General features: G+C 39.0%; 1 protein-coding gene across 1 annotated transcript in view; it reads right to left on the bottom strand.

Moving 5' to 3' along the window:
• The window catches only part of LOC139742940 (inositol 1,4,5-trisphosphate receptor-like), a 146,872-nt gene that overhangs the window by 50,529 nt on the left and 77,234 nt on the right, over nt 1–19,109 (bottom strand). The window contains exons 11-20 of the mRNA XM_071653448.1: nt 18,481–18,580; nt 12,240–12,400; nt 11,309–11,450; nt 10,733–10,885; nt 9,333–9,505; nt 7,087–7,206; nt 6,305–6,505; nt 5,225–5,476; nt 4,361–4,517; nt 2,418–2,565 (exon numbers count right to left, since the gene is read on the bottom strand). Coding sequence (XP_071509549.1) covers nt 2,418–2,565; nt 4,361–4,517; nt 5,225–5,476; nt 6,305–6,505; nt 7,087–7,206; nt 9,333–9,505; nt 10,733–10,885; nt 11,309–11,450; nt 12,240–12,400; nt 18,481–18,580 — 1,607 coding nt within the window. The remainder of the gene's footprint in view (nt 1–2,417; nt 2,566–4,360; nt 4,518–5,224; nt 5,477–6,304; nt 6,506–7,086; nt 7,207–9,332; nt 9,506–10,732; nt 10,886–11,308; nt 11,451–12,239; nt 12,401–18,480; nt 18,581–19,109) is intronic.

The following is a 19,109-nucleotide window of genomic DNA, read 5'->3' as shown; positions in this document are numbered from 1 at the left end:
TAACAAAAAAGAAAAGACAAGAAATAGTTGGTGATATTTGTATCAAGAAAGTAATACCATCCTCATATATCTCACTGTTTATTCAACAATAATCTGTCGCCTTGGCAAGTGAGCTAAAATTTGGATAGCAGAATACAGTGTACCTCTCTGGGTTAAGAAATAATTTAATTGTTAACTACATTCCCCAAATACAAATTCATGTACTTTTGATGTACTTCATTTCATTTTTTTTTCCTTTTAGATTGTTTGTTAAAAGTATATAGCCACATAACAAAATCCTTGGAAATGGCCGTTTTCTTTCATTATATCGAAATTTGTTATAGCTGAACAGTTAAGTACAGTTAAATGTACAGATTGTAATTTTGGGACCCGAATTTCTACTTCCTTTCGATAAGAATTTCATCATAACTGTGTTTTGTTATATCGGGAGTACACTGTATCAATGTTTCTTTTCTTTTTTTCTTTTTTTTTATTTGCCATATTTGATTAGTTTCTATATTGCATCATCAGTAATAGTAATTTAATGATAATAGGTATATTCACTAGATGCTATCAAAGCATCTTACAAAAAGGCAGTTATTTACATAGAATTACATTTGTATTTCTATTAACTTAAAATCATACAAAAAGAACATGACTGAACGTTAACAAATACAATGTGGAGTTACCAATCTATGACAATTTACAGAACATCAAGTACATTTGAAATTTAAATGAGCTACATCGTAACTGTGGAAGATTCGATAATTGACAGGGGTAGTGCATTCGATACTTTGAGAGCATAAATAATACATTTTGTGAAATGAACAGTTTTTTTAGAAGATGAACAACACCTGTATTTCAAATAGACTAAAACAAGTACTCAGTTGACAAATACGTAAAAGAAAGAACAGGAAGGCAATTTTCATAGGTAACGGTGCTTGCTGCAACAGAACTACGTAGTTGTGTGTGATTTTGGACTGAGTTTACTGGTTGGCTACAATGTACTTACATGTAAAAGAAGCACACATATTTAGATAGAGAACTGAGCTATATGGTAAATTATAGGTCAAACAGGCTGTTGGAGTAAGTTGCTCTGTCTCACACAAAAAATCTAGGATGCTTTGGGGATAGATGACCACAGCTTGGAAATGTGCCTAATTGAAAATCATAATTCTAGCTACACTGGAAGGTTGTGCACATAAACAATGTATGATGGACTGTACTTGATGAATTCTACATCTACACGTACTGACAGATTTATTTTCCTCTTCAGAAAATATAAAAGTAACAGATACTGTCTATTATGTGTGTATCAATTACTACATGTACAAAAGCTGTACCTCCACACAAAATCTAAGGCGTAGATGAATTTTGAATATCTGTCTAGATTTTGCTGACATGAAGAATAAGGCAATACCTGCCATGCATTTGTAGTTATTTCCCTTTAATGCATCAGCACACATAATCACGTCCCTTCAACTATCACTGGTTATTCAATCATACAATTGTGCTATCTCCCAGATCACTATGAAACAAACGTAGTAAGAATAGAATTCACTGGCAGGGAAACTACAAGCCGCTTTTAATATTCACTCATCAAGAAAAGAGAGAGAAGAAAGGGGGGGCATGAGTTAATCGTAGATGGCAGATAATCATCACTGGTAGTAAATAGGACTAATACCAGCCTAAAATGTTCTAGACAGTCCAGCTTTGGTTATCTGACCATGCTGGGACCAACACCATCCGAATGAGTGATAGGGCCAGATATTAAAAGTGAGATAATACTCGAGCATGATAATTTTAAGCGAGCTGGGTTGGCCTATACTCTACATAGGGCACTGTTAATTTACTTTTAGTTATACTGATTTACACAATATTATGCAAGCTTATAATGTGGGAACGAAATGGAATAAGGTATTGGTGGAAATGCACCTTTCTCTTGGCCATTGTTCCTTCTGGCAATGATACTTTGGTTGGTATAAATGTACATCATATCTTTAGTGATCATCATTAATGTCCTGGATATTTCATTTTCTCCTATATGAAAGAGAATCATTCTTTTGCACTTCCGATAAATTTTCGCACCCAAAACACAATGACAATCATGTGGCAGTCAATGTCTGGATAATAAAGAGATCAAAAAAAGTGATGGCCTGGACAAATAAGACCTTATTATTATGGCCACATAATACTGAGATCAGAATGTACATCCCGAAATGATGTTTATTTTCATGCATCCCCTCACGCCACCCTTTCTTGGGATTATGATAGTGCATCCTCAATGCTTTGTATTATTGATAACATAATTTTGAGAGTGCAATGGTAACACACAAACACTCACAAACAGTCACAGTCCCACACACACAGACGCACACACAAACACACATTTACAAATGGCAAACGGCAAGACCCCTGACCTCGGGATGCGGACTCACCTATCTCGCGGGTGGGGTCAAGCTTCCCGAGGGCCAGGCCGGACGCTGGTGTGCAGTCCAGGATGGACAAGAGGGTCTTGGTTAGTCTCAGGAGCTCGCTGAAGCTGTAGAACCCAAAGTAGATCAGGTTTTTGGCCAGATTCACCACCTAGTGAACAAGTTACAAGAAAGACGGCAAAAAGTAGAATGTGAAATAAACAAAAAAAAAATTAAAAGAAGTCTACCAGCAAAATTACTGCTGGAGTTAAAAATCATAATCTGCACATTATCACCTAGTCATAGTAATGACGGTAATGGAAACACTATACAGTACGTCCCAAAAAAAAATTACAACGGGACCCCCCGCAATGATATCTTTAAAAATAGTGAATCAATCTAAATACAAATTCAGGGTATGAAACTATAACTCATTGACCACATCTTACAGAAAACCCCATTCGATTTGCGTCACTGATCAAAGAGAAATGAGGAATTTTGTAGAGGATGTCAGGAATCTCTTTTGTCCAAGTTCTGTCTATTATTCACGTACTAGAGCATTGAATTGCTAAAATCGGAAAAATCAGACTCATGACATGCTTTACAACAATCTACATTTCTCTGTGACCGCTTAACCAAATTGAATGGGGTTTTCTGCAAAACAGAGCTAAGATGTTATGTTTTAGGACCCTGAAGCAGCACTTAGACAGGTCGATCATTTTGGATGTTATCAATTCGAAAATTTGATTGTAATTTTTTGGGGACATACTGCAGTATGTCCCACAAAAATTACAATCAGATTTTTGCATTGATAACATGCAATATGATTATTTATTTTTTTCAATGCCACTTCAGAGTCTCAAAATATAACATCTTAGCTCTATTTTGCAGAAATCGCCATTCGATTTGGTTAAGCGGTCACAGAGAAATGTGGATTGTAGTAAAGCATGTCATGAGTCTGATTCTTCCAAGTTTAGCACTTCGATGATTTTGTGTGTGAACAATAGACAGAACTTGGACAAAAGAGATTCCCAACATCCTCTACAAAATTCCTCATTTCTTTTTGACCACTGAAGCAAATCAAATGGGGTTTTCTGTAAGATGTGGACAATGAGTTATAGTTTCATACCCTGAATTTGTATTTAGATTGATGCAATATTTTTAAAGATATCATTGCGTAGGGCCCCGTTGTAATTTTTTGGGGGACATATGGTACAATGGTAATCATTATCATCATCATCAAATTAATAATCATAATCATAACCATAACCGTAACCATATTCATAATCTCGGTAAACTGCTCGAAAGGAAAATAGCAATCTATAGGAACAGTATATCCACCACCAATGTAATGAAACCTCATTAAGCCACTTTGAAAATGTTCCACTATACATCCTTAAAGGGACTGTACAGTACTGGTTGAGGTGGGGATTCATGTTTTGAACATTCCTAAGTGAGATAATGAAAATCCTCTTATGAAATATGAAAGAGCATGTAATTTTAAGAAGGATTCTATGTTTATTTGATGAAAGTTGGTTTTCAAATGGCTGAGATATCCCAAAAAGTGCTAATAATAAAAGGCGACATGCCACAACTTTATTAGGATCTCTTTGTTTCACCTTGTTTTTGGATATTTCAAAACCGATTTTCATCGAATAAACTTTTGATACCCCTTAGAACCGCATGCTCTTTGACATCTCATAGAGTGGTTTCTGAATACCTCGCAAAATGTTAAAAGCTAAATCCTCACCTCGACCAGAACTGTACACACCCTTTAATATAGCCATGGAAAAGTGTATGCACCAAAAAGCAGAGAATTTACAAAAACCTAAAAACAAGTACGATTTCTTTTCGTATGCAATCCTTCCTTGCACTGTTCAGATATTGAATAAACCTTTAATACACACATAAAAAAGTCAACTGAAAATAATGCACAGTAATCATAACTCCATCTAAGACTAACTTACCTCAAAAGTGAGTTTATTCTGCTCGCTGTTTGCAAATGACCATGTTGCAGACACGACGTTGCAGAGGTAGTTCTCTACAAACTTGATGGTGTCAGAGAACTTTGGCCTGACGTCCTCTTTAGCTTGGGTGTTGCCGACATTATTGTGAGAGTCATAGCTGGAAGACGAAAGAAATTTCAATTTTTTAAGCAATCAGACACACTCAACAATAAAACGAATGAACTACACAACATCTATGAAATATTGACTCATAACTTCATTCGAGTGAAATAAAAAGAAAGCTGAAACAAAATGCTGAAAGGAAAGGAAAAATGTTGTTTTGGTCATAGGATTTAAAAGTCAGAATGTGACGTTCAAAAACATGTATTCTACAAAAAATCCCACAAAATGTAGGTGAGTTTTGTAAAGATAATCATATAAGCATGAAGTATAAATGCTTAAATGCTAGGTTACTTTTAATATACCATGATGATTATAAAAAAAAAACTCAAGCTAATCTTAACAGGAAAAATCCTGGAAAATCATCTACCTCAAATTTTCAGAACAGGAAAAATCTTGGAAAATTATGTATCTCAAGTTTTGGTGGAAATGACTTTTTTGTTGGATTAATGGTCAGATAATCACTTAAGTGATGTCCTGTCCAAATCTTAGCTGTCTTACCCCAAAAAACGAAGCCACCACAGCATGTCAAAGGGAAGGCTATCCCATTTGATACAGTGATTTGGCTGTCATGATTTTTTGCTCTCCTGAACATTTGACATTTTGTAGATATGAGATCTTGTCGCCCCAGCAATGATTTGATTTTGGGGTGAAATTTCAGACGAGGGCCCTTCTGTCCAGCAGGAGAGGAAATATTCTACTCACTCTAAGATGGTGATGTGGGTGGGGATCTCGGACCAGAGGCGGGCGTACTTGACGGGCGTGACCTGTTCCTGGGGGTCGCGATCCACGTGCATGTGGAGCATGAGGCGGGTGAAGGACGCCCTCAGGTCGTAGGGCAGCGCCTCGTCCGCCATGCAGCGCAGGATGAGGTTGATGTCCAGCTGGATGGAGATCTGGTTGATGGCCAGGTACTGGCGGTCAAGACACATCTGGGAGAAGAGATCCAGTTGGTACCTGGCGGGTTGGAGAGGAAGGCAGGAAAATGTGGCACTGACAATGCATTTATACTTTTGTGTCTTTTAATTTTTAGCGTTACTTATGTATTCAATGATTATGTTTAGTGTTTCTTTAGATATTTGCTTACAGTTATGAGTTTTGGGTTTGAGTTCACATCTTGATTTTCTGCCATTCTGGCTTGTTTTCCCTTCTACTTGGTTTTGATTTTTATGTCATTTTTTCACAGCCCCTCTACAAGATAACCATTTTCTGCTGATTGACAGCTTTTCTTCCTTGATATTCTATGAAGACAAAACAATCAAACTGACCACTCAGTCAAAGAGTTTAAAATAGCAAGCACATGTACCTCCAAGCAATACAAAAGTTCTGTATTGAATATAAAGCTAATGTTTTAGACAGTGTATAGGCTTGACACGAAGCTCATAAACTATGAAAGAACTTGCCGTTAGGAATGGTAAGATCTCTATGAAAATCAAAGAAGTGAATTAAAGACATACATGAATTATTTTACTGATAGTGACCAAGCGTATGTGATTCTTTTTTTTTGGGGGGGGGGGGGTGGGAATAGCACAACAGGATGTGCTTCGAAGAACAGGTGCATTTACAAAATCAGTCATACAGTACACTCTCGATCTAATGAACCCAGTAACAAAACTCTTGTGACAATGAGTGAAAATTCAGTTCCCAAAATTACTGTCTACATATCTTTACATATTTAATTGTTTAACTATAATGACATTTTAATATAACAAAAGAAAACTGCCGGTTTCAAGGACTAAGCTACAATGGGAGTTGCCTGTCTCTACAGGCAAAAAAATTACACACCTGTAATAGTAGAGCACGTCAGCATCCTCCTTCACCCCCTCGGCGGCACACATAGCCAGCTCCCGCACTCCCTTGGACCTGGAGCCTTTGTCCCAGAAGAGGAAGACCTCCTCCTCTTCCTCGATGCTCACCATTGGTTCCCCCGGCACCCCGTCCTCCCCCTCCACCTCAATCTCCACCACTTGCTCCATTATCACCAGCCTGGAAGGGAAAATTTCATTTATCAAACATACAAGGAATGTACAGGTGAGAGTGATTTAGGAGATATGCAGCATACTGGAGGGTACTTGCAATGGTGAAACATGCAGGGGGCACAGCCGAGTGCATGTTGCACAACATTGTGAATACCCGAGAGTGAGCTGTATCTCCACTCACATCACAAACTTAATTTGTTTTATAAAATGGTTCTATGAATTATCTTCTTTCACCTTTATGGGTAAAAATCAGTCAGCTGGGACTTGCAAACTGAACTGGAAATTGTTTGTAGTAAATGCATGATTGAGTATGCACTGCTTAAGTATGCAATTGTGACGTCAGTGAGTGTGATCACAGCAAGTGCATTAACTCTTGTCATAACCACTGACAACCACACAACCCAGAATGTCAGATCAACTTCGGTTGTGGGCCTGAGATGGGTAAGTACATACAAAGACACTACACTGATCTCAGCAATAAATTGTAAAGTAGTGATGGCAGTTACTGTACATCAAGAACAGATTCTTCAAGCATACTATTATCACCAAGACGATCGTCGAGACGATCACCGAGTAAAGACGACTCACTTGGTCTCAATGAGGATGTCGGCGTTGCGCTCGTTGAGGACTGATTTGCAGATGAGCTCCTGGGTGATAGGGATTGCTTGGTTGTTGGACACACAGAGGTCTGAGAGGTACTCCAGGAATCTATATCATCACAAATTATGTAATAACAACAGTATGGACATAACTTACCTTGAAGATCCTAATAACATTATAGCTTATACACTTAAAACAAAATACAAAATGTCAAACATATTGGCACTCTTTCTAAACTGCAAAGCAACATCACCTATTAAGAGATATAAATATTTATGACATACAATTGTTTGATCTGAATATATCTTTGATGCTGCAATATCACTTTGGCTGTTGTGGAGACAACAACATCAAAACCGCTATGCAAACTTCAAGAAAAAACATAGGGACTTTGCACCAACTCCAACTACAAAGTACATTAATGTCCACTTTTTCATGTTTTGCTTGTGCTTTTTTCATGGGGGTGGTTTTTGGCTTCAGAAGGCTCAATATTCATGATACACATAGAATTCAAACTGCTTATTTTGATGTTCAAATCTCATCCCAAAATGCTTTCCAAAATGTTTATTATCAACGAATATATCCATTCTTCATTCATATGACATTTGTTCAGACCTGTACCAAATATAAATACCACCAGGTATTTCTCCAGGCAGTAATCAAATCTGTTAAAACACAATGGTCTCCATACTGGGGATGAATAAAATAATGGAATTACAGTGTAAAATGCATTACACTTCCCGGTCAACACACAAGGTTCAAAGGAAGAAACTCCTGATCCCTTATATACACTGTTTGAACATTTTCAGTTGCTACATGTATTTCACACTGAATCATGTTTTTTTTCTCTTTTTTTTGGTATTTTCTGTGTACAATGCAATACACTTGTGTGTGTGTGTGTGTGTGTGTGTCTGTGTGTGTGTGTGTCTGTGTGTTTGTGTCTGTGTGTCTGCAAAAATTTGATTCATGTGTTTAATGTGCATTGTGTAGTCGTGCTAACATAGCATGAACTCTATTCCTCATCTAACAGCTCACAAGTGTTAAATACTGTTTGTACTTTATATATCTGAAGACTGTCATTATAGAAGTTCATAATTCATTGGTACACATGTAGTTTCTCACTTGATCATAAACTCTTTATGTGCCTCTGTAATATTATCATCCACTCATTTTATTTTTGCATTTCAGTTTCATATTGTTTTTATGGCTGAAATGAAATGAATAAACTGAAACTAAACTTGAATGATTCAACTATAAATAGAAAGCTAGTGTCTACATTATACCCTTAAATTCTTTGCTGACAAATCATATTTTGACAATGTATCAAGGGGAAGAGAACAAGTCAGCATGAAATAAAGAAAAAAATGGTAAGAAAGAAATGTGAAAATATTGTGAATTCTTATCATAACATAAAACCAGAACTCCAGTATCTAGATACAATTGTATCCCCTAAGAAAAAATTTGGGTCTTGGAGAGAGGAGGAGATAAGGGGGAAGGGAGGGGGAAGGGGAGAGAGGGGGGAGGGGGGGAGGGAGAGGGATAGAAAAGGAAAGGAAGAGAGTGGTTAACCCTAAAAGGGCCGGGCTTTTTTGGCTATGCTCAGACCGGGGGGGGGGATGGATTCCGCCCCCCCGATCTCGGCCATTGGTGGTGCGATTGTGATGAAATTTTACATGCGCGAGACTCACGTCATAATCTACAAGATTATTTCATAAGATTTTCTGAAACAATCAATTTCTAACTTTAATTAATTAATTATGCAAATTAAGCTCAAGATCATATTTTACAATTTGTAGCCTAATTAAAGCATTGAGAGTCTAATTTTTCATTTGTAACTCTGTTTTAGCATATTCAACAATTGTATATCACAAAACTTCCAAAACTCATTTCAATTCTTATGTATTTTATTGTTTTCAGAATTTCTTATGTATCTCTTTGTTTTTCAACTTTTCTTTTTTCTTTGTTTTTTCATTGGAAATTGTCACTGACCACTTTTCTACCATAATTAACACAAAAATTAATCAATGAAAGTGATTAATTGTAAAAATAATCAGGTTTTTATGACTTTCATGACAGAGCACCGTTTTCCATAGGAAATGTACACAAAATCACAAAAGGGAGAGGAGATAGAGGAAGAAGGGAAGGGGAGGGGGTGGGTAGATGGGAGAGATGATGGAGTGTAGAGGATAAAGAGAGAGGGGAGGGTGGGGCAGGGTGTGGACAGGATATCCCACCTGCACTCCTTGTTCTTGCGAACCAAGTTGACGAACGTCTCGATCTCGGCGGCCGTGATGTGCTTCTCAAGCAGCTTGCGGTTGTTGTGGAGGAGTGCGGTGATGGTATCCTCCGCCAGCACATCATAGCCGATCTGCTCCTGCATGAAGCTGAAATGCTTTGCAATGTACTCCTGTCACAACATTAAAAACAAAAACAATATTTTTTTTTTATACATGTAGGCGAAGCAAAGTACCCTTCCTTTGTGAAAATAAACAAAGTATACAAAAAGCAGCACTCCAAAGCTTTCTGTAAGAAAGATGAGTTGAATTGAGCATTCCTTTGGTTTTGTTTAAATGATTTCTTAAAAACAAAATTAATCAGGTTACAAAGGAAAGAAGATTTTCTGCAAGTTTCATTTAATTGAAGCTGTCCTCGACAATCTTGATGAGATATTGAAACAAGATATGCTTTTGGTTCTATGCATATTTGTGTGGTGGTAAGAATATACTGTAGATTACACAGAATGGGAAATCATTCTGTTTCATTCAATCCATCAAGCCTGCTAAACAACCGCTTTACCACCGCTTTAACACAATACATGACAAAACTTATCACACACATCTCACTGATGTCCTAGCCATAATCAAACTTTGCTTTCCCTGCATCCATATGTATCCCTTTCTCTTGTATAGATGGATATGAATACAGTTTGGTGTTGCTTCCAATTCCGTCTGGTGTGCCTGTACCAATGTACAAAATTGTATGTGCTTTTAAACAGACCCAGTAGCGTGAGCATACAATCGAGTGGGAGGGCTGGCCCGGCTCAGATGTATTTGAGAATCCCTGTAACAAACTGTGTATAGCTTTATCACTGATCTCTGTGTAAGTCAACACATGGCCAAAGAACCTTGACTGGAGTCCATCATCACCAATGAGCTTACGCTTCCAGGGCTGCCAACTCTCACTCATTGAGAGTGAGACTCACTCATTTTGGTCCTTTCTCACTCTAAAACTATATTTCATTTGCATGCATTTCTATTGATCTCACTCATTTTGACTCCTAATTTATAGCATTGGCCTATGGGAGTCTCACTCTCAACTAGTTTCCAATGTTGGCAGCCCTGCACTTCGATGCACATACTTGCTGACAGTAATACTATCTGAGGTTTTTGAATGTACTCTAGTGGGCTGCAAATGAATCAGGCCACCCTTGAATCCCAAAACTACCGGGTCTGTAATAGTATCAAAAGCACTTGACACATTTCTCAAGCTCTATAATTCTACTGCTCCTTCCTAAAAGCAGCTTTACTTTGTTTGTATTTCATGAAACCTTTCACAAGATGACTTTTGAGCAAATACAATCAGCTAAAGAATTATTCAGTGACTCTCTCAAGACCAGCACCATTCTTCCACTTGCCTGGTTTTTCCTGTACGCCTGCTGGGACAACCTCAGGATCCTGTAGCACAGCCGGCAGATGTGTCGGTAGGGGGCGTGCCTGGGGTCGGCTAGCTCCTCGTATTTCAGCATGGCATGCTCCCCCTTGAAGGGTGCCCGTAGGATCTTGAAGATCTGTGCAGTGGAGGATTAAGGTCCAGGGGAGAGGGAAATTGGGTGGGATAAGGGGGTAAGGGTGGTAGGAATGGTAGTCATATCCTTTTGTGAATCTCAGTTATAGGTGGTTAAAATCACTGAAACAGATCTACTCCAGTGGAAATGAATAGTGAGCTCAAAGATCAAATCATATTATTGAATTCACTAATGAGGTAACTTGTGCTCTTACAAGCAGTTTAAAATGCCTCCTAAATCTGAACAGAATGCCTGACAAAATATTAATCCTTTGCACAGTATTTAGAAAAGATTGCATGCCATGAATATCATTTTCCTACTTTTTGCTTTTGAATGTCTAATCAGCTAATATAACACATACATACATAATACAAACCAAAGAGACACATCACTAAAATGAATTCAGCCAATCCCTTAGTCCCATACCTGCTTGAGAATGTCCTGCTCCCTCATCAGTTTCTGCTTGTCTCGGTCTGGATTAGTGATGATCACAGAGAGGGCGTCTCCCCCGTTGTTCTCTTGTAAGGCCACAAAGTACACCAGATCGGTCAGCAGCTGCGTCACTGTCCTGTAGGAGACAAAGAGTAGTATTCCATCCTCTTTAAATTCTATGGCACGTTTTCTTGCATTTCTCAACTCTTCCAACTGAAGGCATCAATTATCTGGAGCATTATCAAAGCATCAGAAAAACTCAATCAAAATTACACAGTGACATGAGAAGTTAGTCATCATAGATTACAGAAGGAATTCATGTAAGAAGTCTTGATTGATTGGTTCCTTCTGCCATCGAATATCTTGCAGAACGCAGAGAATGCATTTGTCATTTTGACATGATTTGTTTTCTACCAAGTGCCAGGGGAATATCATGACCTGATACAGCACATATCCTGTCATAAGTTCACTTAAACATGGTTCTTGAAAGGTAGAGGGGGGCAAATCACTGTTATCTCCACTATTAAAGTCAATCAGCCACTGCATAATGCACTGTGTTTAAATATACTGTCCAATTCATGAGCAGACATGAGAAGGAACCTATCTCTACTGGAGCAAAGCCTCCCCAACAAAGGGCTCTGTTCCACCCCCTAGATAACATGCTCAGACAAAAAAAAAAAGAGAAAAAAAAGCTTGCTAAGATAGTAATCATTGTTTGGATTGCAATATGACTAATGCTCTTTCACATGATTTTTGGTGTCACAATGGAAAATGGTGCAATAGTTTTCAGCACACTCAAAGTTACTGCATCATTTTGGGTCAGAGTAAAACCCCCACCTACAGTCTGATAGAGGAAAGTGGCTCAATGGCCATCTTTGACCAACAGAACGTCACTTTTGAAAGCTTTGCACTCATGTCTTCTCACCTTCTCTCGTTCTGTGTGATGGCGCCCTTCTCCAGCTTGGCCGAGATGGTGGACAGCACCTTGTTGGCGTCATTGGCGAAGTCGAGGTCACGCACCTCAGCCGGCGGGACGGGGATGATAGCGAAGGCCTCCTTGTCTTCCCGTATCTGGGCCGTGCCAACCTGGTATGGTGGAGGAGAAGATAGTCAGTGACAAGCCCTACTCAGGAGGACACAAGCATAATGTACTCCATATCAATAGATACCTTCATTCTGTTACGGCCCTATTGTCTGTTCAAGTATACATCACTTTAAGCTCTCTACTGCACAGCCACTGAAATTCTCCTCTAGAGCACTTGTCAAATTTCATCCTGCACTCTTTTACACAGCAGCCATAACAACTGTAATGATACTATTGCCATTGTATTGCTATATCCTTCGATGTATTCCTTTGTTGTTTGATAAAGTTCAATAACGTGATGGTGTACATACTTGTACATTAGTGTCAGTCTTCTCTTTCTTTGAATATGTACGGCACACTTTCATTTGCCTTTATTTCTCCCTCACATACACTGTGTCGAGGGGTGTAGTCTATGAAGTTTCAGCAATATGAGCTTACACATGTGTATGTCTTCTTCATTGCCCTACTTTAATATGATGCAAAATATTTAACTACACCTGAAGCCCGATATCATTCACAAGATGACATGAGCACTTCATTTACAGCGTAAAACACTTTACCCATGATGTACACACTTGTAAGGTCACTGTAATGCAAGTGTTAGTGACCCCGACAATGCTTTCTCATGTGACAATGAATCAACAGGTTCCACAGCACTTACAATATTAAAAGAGGAACCGAGAACTCATATTGATTTAGTTACTGACTTGGGAATGCCTCCAAAAAAGGGCTGGATTGCTTAAAAAGTCATAATGATGTCAAGTGGGAGGAGGAAAACATTAAAATATAACTTACAACCTTCTGACATAAAGACTGTTCATGACAACCATGGAGCTTGCCAAAGGTTTCCTCAATGTAATAACAAATAATTGATGCAAACCTACACCAGCACCTCATAGTAAATAATTGGAATTAATGTGTACAGGTGGATTACACAGCCTCCTTATAGGTGCTCAGCAGAAATATTTCCAGAGTAAATGTGACCCGCTACAACAAAAAGGTCCGAAAGTCGCGCACAGTCGCAGCCGTGAAAATTGTGTTTGAAGTCAGAGCATCAAAATTGGTCAAAACTTACGATTTTCTGATTTTGATATATTATTGGAGTCTAACATGTCTTCTATCATATGTCGAAATTTTGAAGCAAAATGATCAAAGGAAAGACCAAAAAATAGCGAATTTCTGAGCCATGTTTTTTGGCGTTTCAACGAAGCAGAAACTGGTTCGAAAATTTGGATTGAGCGCCACAGATAGGTTCCACCCCTAACAACGACCAGAGTGATCTCATTGGTCAGTTTGCTGCTTGCTGCTAACCGAAGCGTGAAGCTCGCACACTGTCCAGTCAACTGGTGCGTGCGGGTGGGGTGCGCTATGCTCAGCCGCTTCTCACATCCTGGTCACTGATTGGTTGGTGAGGAGACCGCCGACGCTGATGTGCTTGAATGAACTCTTCGGGGGTTGCTAGGGCTTACCTTCTATTGTCCAGAGGTGAAAACTGACTTGCGTGTCCCTTGATCGCGATTGCATCAAAAGGAAGAGATTTAGGGCGCTTTTCTCGAAACAGTGATTTTCCAGACGTCTCGACATGCTCTCTTTTAAACATCGATATCTCCGCAGCCGATTATTTTTATAAAATGTGTCATATATCAATTTAAAGCAGAAAGATTAGGGGATTATATCATGCAATTTTCAAATAATTGACCTCCCCCGACTTTAGGATCATTTTGTTGTAGCGGGTCACAAATTTTCTCATTCAGCAACAGTTTGTAAACCAAGGACAAACCAGCTTGTAAACCAAGGACAAAACTTCATTTATGAAAGACGACAATAGACAATATAAATCAAGGATGATCAAAGAATATTTATGCTAAAGCACTGATATGATATACATATTGGTTTGAACAAATCAAATTGCCTTATTTACTGAATAAATACTGAAGGTTAAAACATGGACAAAATCTTTGCATTTCCTCTGACGACGAAACAGTGCAGCTGCAGGCGGAAAAGGAATCTTTCACTGAAAGCACCGGGCCATGGAAGTAAAAAGCTGCACAAAAAAAACACAGAAGAAGGATTGTCACCAAGGATCTGCCAAATATAACCCAGTTATCTGTCACCACATGGAAGAGGTTGCCTTGAAAAACAATTTCCAGAACTCGCTGGATGGCAATCGCATGAAAATGGTGTCACCCAGTACCTGATGAATGGGTGATACGACATCCTGAGTACCATTTCATGGAACTCTTCATGACAAATTACTAAACTTTCAACAATTACAGAATGAAACTACAAATTGCAGTACGACGGCTGTCAGATTACAAATCAGTTGGTACATGTAGAGTGTAAGTTGTTGCTACAACAACAGCAATGAATTGTTAGGTTCACATAACATTGCTAATCTTAGATAAAAATCTGAAGTTGTAAATTTCAATGATTAAAAGTTATCAATCATTAAGATTAGTCCGAGATGAAAACTACAAGATTTGTTATGCTTTATGCTCCATTCACCTCCATATGAACATACATGTACTTAATGTAGTAAGAAATTGCATACCTCTCCATGAAATGGGTTCCTGGAATTCACCAGACTAGTAGCATTTGCATCAGCCGGGATTACCCACTCTTAGTTGAAGTTTTTTTTTCAGTTGCTCTCACCACATACACGTGTAATTTGTGTTTTGACATATGACAAGGAACACTTGTCCTCCAAAACTCGCTACATGTACATTGTATGATGCCAATGATCAATATTGGAACAAGAGCCAAGAGTTTCAGATACCACATTTGCAGGAGGCTGTTTTAGCTCAAGTTGATATAAATCAAATCTTCCCTGACAGCTAGCCTGAAAAAACGATTGACCTCTCCTCCATACTGTAGGTCATAAATGGCACAAGGAAGTTCATAATCCGTGAACATCAATGAATGAGATACTGATGGGTACGGCATATTCACAAACAATAATGTGCCCATTGAATACTAAGCACATTGTACAGAAACAATTCCAAAGCAAAACAAGAATCCTATGCCAACACCTTCATACAATGTATCATGGTATGTGTGTATGGATTACATCTATGCATTTTACATACTGTGTATACTGGATTAGACTGATGTTTAACCCACTGGTTTTTAATATGAAGCAAAACTACAGGATTACCCAAACTGTATCAACATCTTTGTCATTCTGTTTTTTATATAGATGGGTAACATGCTATCAATACTTGTATCAATATTCTGGCCACAAATACTGTGTACATGCTTACATGCACATGAACATAGTATGTGATGACATTCATCTGCACAAAGATGTTTAGGCACTTATTGTGCCTTTAGAATTTCGACAAGCTCTCATGTATTAAATGATTTTTTTTTCCAAATCACAAAAATTAAGCACATATAGTTATCAAAGCACACAAAGAGCATCCTACAGGAGACAGTTCTGAGGTAGTACTTTCCATAAATCAACACCCCAAGTTTGATTGAAGTTTGTGAGTGACATTTTCAAGTCATATTAAGAATGGAACTATATAGGCCTATACTGTATCTTTCCGTGGTTTACTTTGTAGATGTTTCTGAACTCTCACTTTCATCAACCGAGCCCCCATCCGCAATCCTTTCATCTGTAATCTGTGCCAACGGGCATTTTCAGTCACCGCTGTAGCGTTTTTGGGGACACGGTCAACTAAAACACATCTTGGAATCAGCAGTCAGTCAGGGGCAAGACCGTTGACACTTTGAAAATTGATCCATCAAAAGAGACGCAAATTTCCCCAGGAGATCAGGGTCGGGCTTCAACCAGGAAGGTTATTTTAAGACCATAATATTTCCATCTTACTCTTCTGTTCTTCTCTCTCTATCTCTCTTTTTTTTTTCTCTCTCTCTCCTTCCTTCTGCCTCACACTCAGTCTCTCTCTCTCTCTAACTATCTATCTATCTATCACTCTTTGGGTCTGACGGGTATTGTGGAATTCCCTCTCAGAGATAGGGGTGGGCTAATGAGCAAAAATCTGATAGCTCGAATCCCATGCATGGAGATGGCTGGAGATACGGTCGCCGGGAGTGTGACACATTACGGCTCTTTCACGATGCCGCGGGGGTGCCCGCTTCAATTACGAGCGCGGAGTCGTGGGTTATTTCCCCCAGATTTCGGAGAGATACATTACTTTGGCTTTTAATGAAGTTATCAGCCCTGCCACCGGCTGACAAGATGACAAAATTTTGTAGATGGTGCCATTCTTGCATGATACAGAAGACTAGCCACTACAGAAAGATTGAAGACTGCACATTGCTGGGGGCCAGACTACTAAATTTTGTGATGGATTCATTGGCAAAGGGTCTGCCGAAAAGGGGGTCACTCTTGCTTCCCACATCAAAACAGAATAATTATCGAGATCGCAGAGATACGGCAAGCGCTAACACCAAGCACATCCAATGTTGCATCAACATTGAATGGATAGATGATAGGTTTAGCATACAACAATCTTTTATTTGCAAATCATGGGGGGGGAGGGGCTGCAAGGGCTGTGAAAACTGGTCTCCACGCAGCTGAGAATGACAACTCACATCACAAAGGAAATGAACTCAGCCTTCGGTTGGTCCGTATGCTTGTTTTACATCTTGGTGATGGAACTATGAACATTTACCTCCTACAGCGGAAGTGAAGTACGTCCTGCGAGCTGGCATTTACACATGCAATAGACCAGTTTATTAACACATTTCAATTTGATGCAAAATGGAGTTTATCCCCGACAACCAGGAAACTTGCCTTCGGAAGGTTTGAACTATTTATACATAAACGATAAAAGCATCACACTTTTAAATAACATGCAGCTGTCTTCCTACTTCCTGTAAGACAATATCTATAAACTGACATACACACAATACTTTGAATTCCAGAGTGATATGATTTATATTTCCTTTCGTGTAATTATGCGTCATCCTTACGCATGAGTGTAATGTTGCCAGCTGCTGCGTTTCGCAATTTCTATAAATTGTTGAGAGGTGACTCTGTGGTAATTTACGGAGAAGAACATTACCAAAATCTGAACCAGGAGAGATTAGCTTATGCAGTACCATCTCAGTAGAGGAATGAGTCAAACACGGCCAAATCAATGCCCAAGTTTCACAACTAATACCGATCACCATGCACATACGGACAATAATACTGGACAAGTGAGCTGATTCAAATTGACAAAATTCTCGTGTTGAGTTATTTTTATTGCAACTGATTAACAAATTGACCTACATGGACACAAACATGCAGCAAAGTAATCAGTGTTTTAGTTGAAGCCATGGAAAAAAAAATCATAGGCATACATACTCAGGCAGGATTTGAACCTACAACCTCCTAATCAACAGACAAGCATCTTATCCACTAGGTAGACCACTGAGATTTTGTCCAACAGCCAGCGCTGGTTCTAATCCTTAGAGCATGCAGCGGGGAAGATCATGAATAAAGATGCAATAGTGATGACAAGGTTTCTACGGCAGGTATCTATGGGTGCATTTGAGCGCTCTCCTAAAGCGAACTGTACCGGACCGTACCCGCGCCAGAGGAGCGCTCGAACGCTCCTAAAGTGTAAAGTACCGTACTGTACCGAGCCAAAAATGGACCACTTCCCGATGTGCTCCAAAAGCATACCAAAAGCGTACCAAAAGTTCGCTGTAAAGCATGCGCGTATCATGCGCATATGTCACAATGCAAAAACATCATTCTCTTTGTTTGGGACAGCTGTAAGTGGTTCATGCGCCAGGTGGATGACATTCTTCCTAAAAAATGTGTGACCTTTTCTAAAAATAACTCATGAGGTACACTTTCTCGACAGAGCGCTCGAAAGCTTCAAATCTGGCACAGTTCGGTACGGTACGCTTTGGTTCAGTTCACTTTGGTTCGCTTTAGAGCGCTCGAACCCACCCAAAGACAGAGATTACACTTTTGAATTGGGTACCACCTTCTCCCTCCCCTCCCCCTCCCCCCCCAAAAAAAAACAAAAACAAAAACAAAAACAAAACAAAACAAAAACAAAAACAAGCATGTAGGTTGTACTGATGCTAATGAAGTACAGGAAATCAATGATGTGCATACCTTCAGCATGACTGGCTTCTCCTCCCCTTTATCCAGGGGAATCCCCGTGCTATGGACCCAGGTGTTGGTGCACAGGTGGCGCAGGCGCACGTAGGAATTCCTGCCAGGTGGAAAACAATGGAAAGTATACATGCAAACTGCATAACTCAAACTAATCACAACAGACAGTGGTCTGTTTACTCAATTATCTAAATTTTATGCATACCTTCAAAATAACAGCTGCTCATGTTCACCAGAAAGCTTGCCAAGGCTTTCATGTGACTTGCCTGACACTGCAACAACTACAGTATGCAGAGAGCACTCCAAGTATTAAAGTACATTGACTATGTACAGGTGGATTGAAAGGCTTGGGAAAAAGTCCTCAGGGGAATTAATATCTACAAATTTGCAATCTTTAATAAACTGGCCTATTGCAATGGTCTTTCAATAAACACCACTAATTTATTGGGAATCTATCAACTAAACACATGCTAGCAGATACAGTGTTTGAAGTCAGGTTTTACCACCATGTAATTCACTGTCACAATCATCAAACTATATCACATACTATCATACAATGTATATATACATCATACACAGAACTACTACTAGCTGATTTTCTCTGAACATGTAAGCATTCTTCTGATTAG

The sequence above is a fragment of the Diadema antillarum genome, unplaced genomic scaffold (genome assembly GCF_040938485.1).
Source record: "Diadema antillarum isolate AM-2024a unplaced genomic scaffold, OU_Dant_1.0 seq00001039_RagTag, whole genome shotgun sequence".
In the NCBI taxonomy this organism is placed as follows: Eukaryota; Metazoa; Echinodermata; class Echinoidea; order Diadematoida; family Diadematidae; genus Diadema; species Diadema antillarum.
Note: the sequence above shows the minus strand (reverse complement) of the source record. Positions and strands in the feature narration are given on the sequence as shown.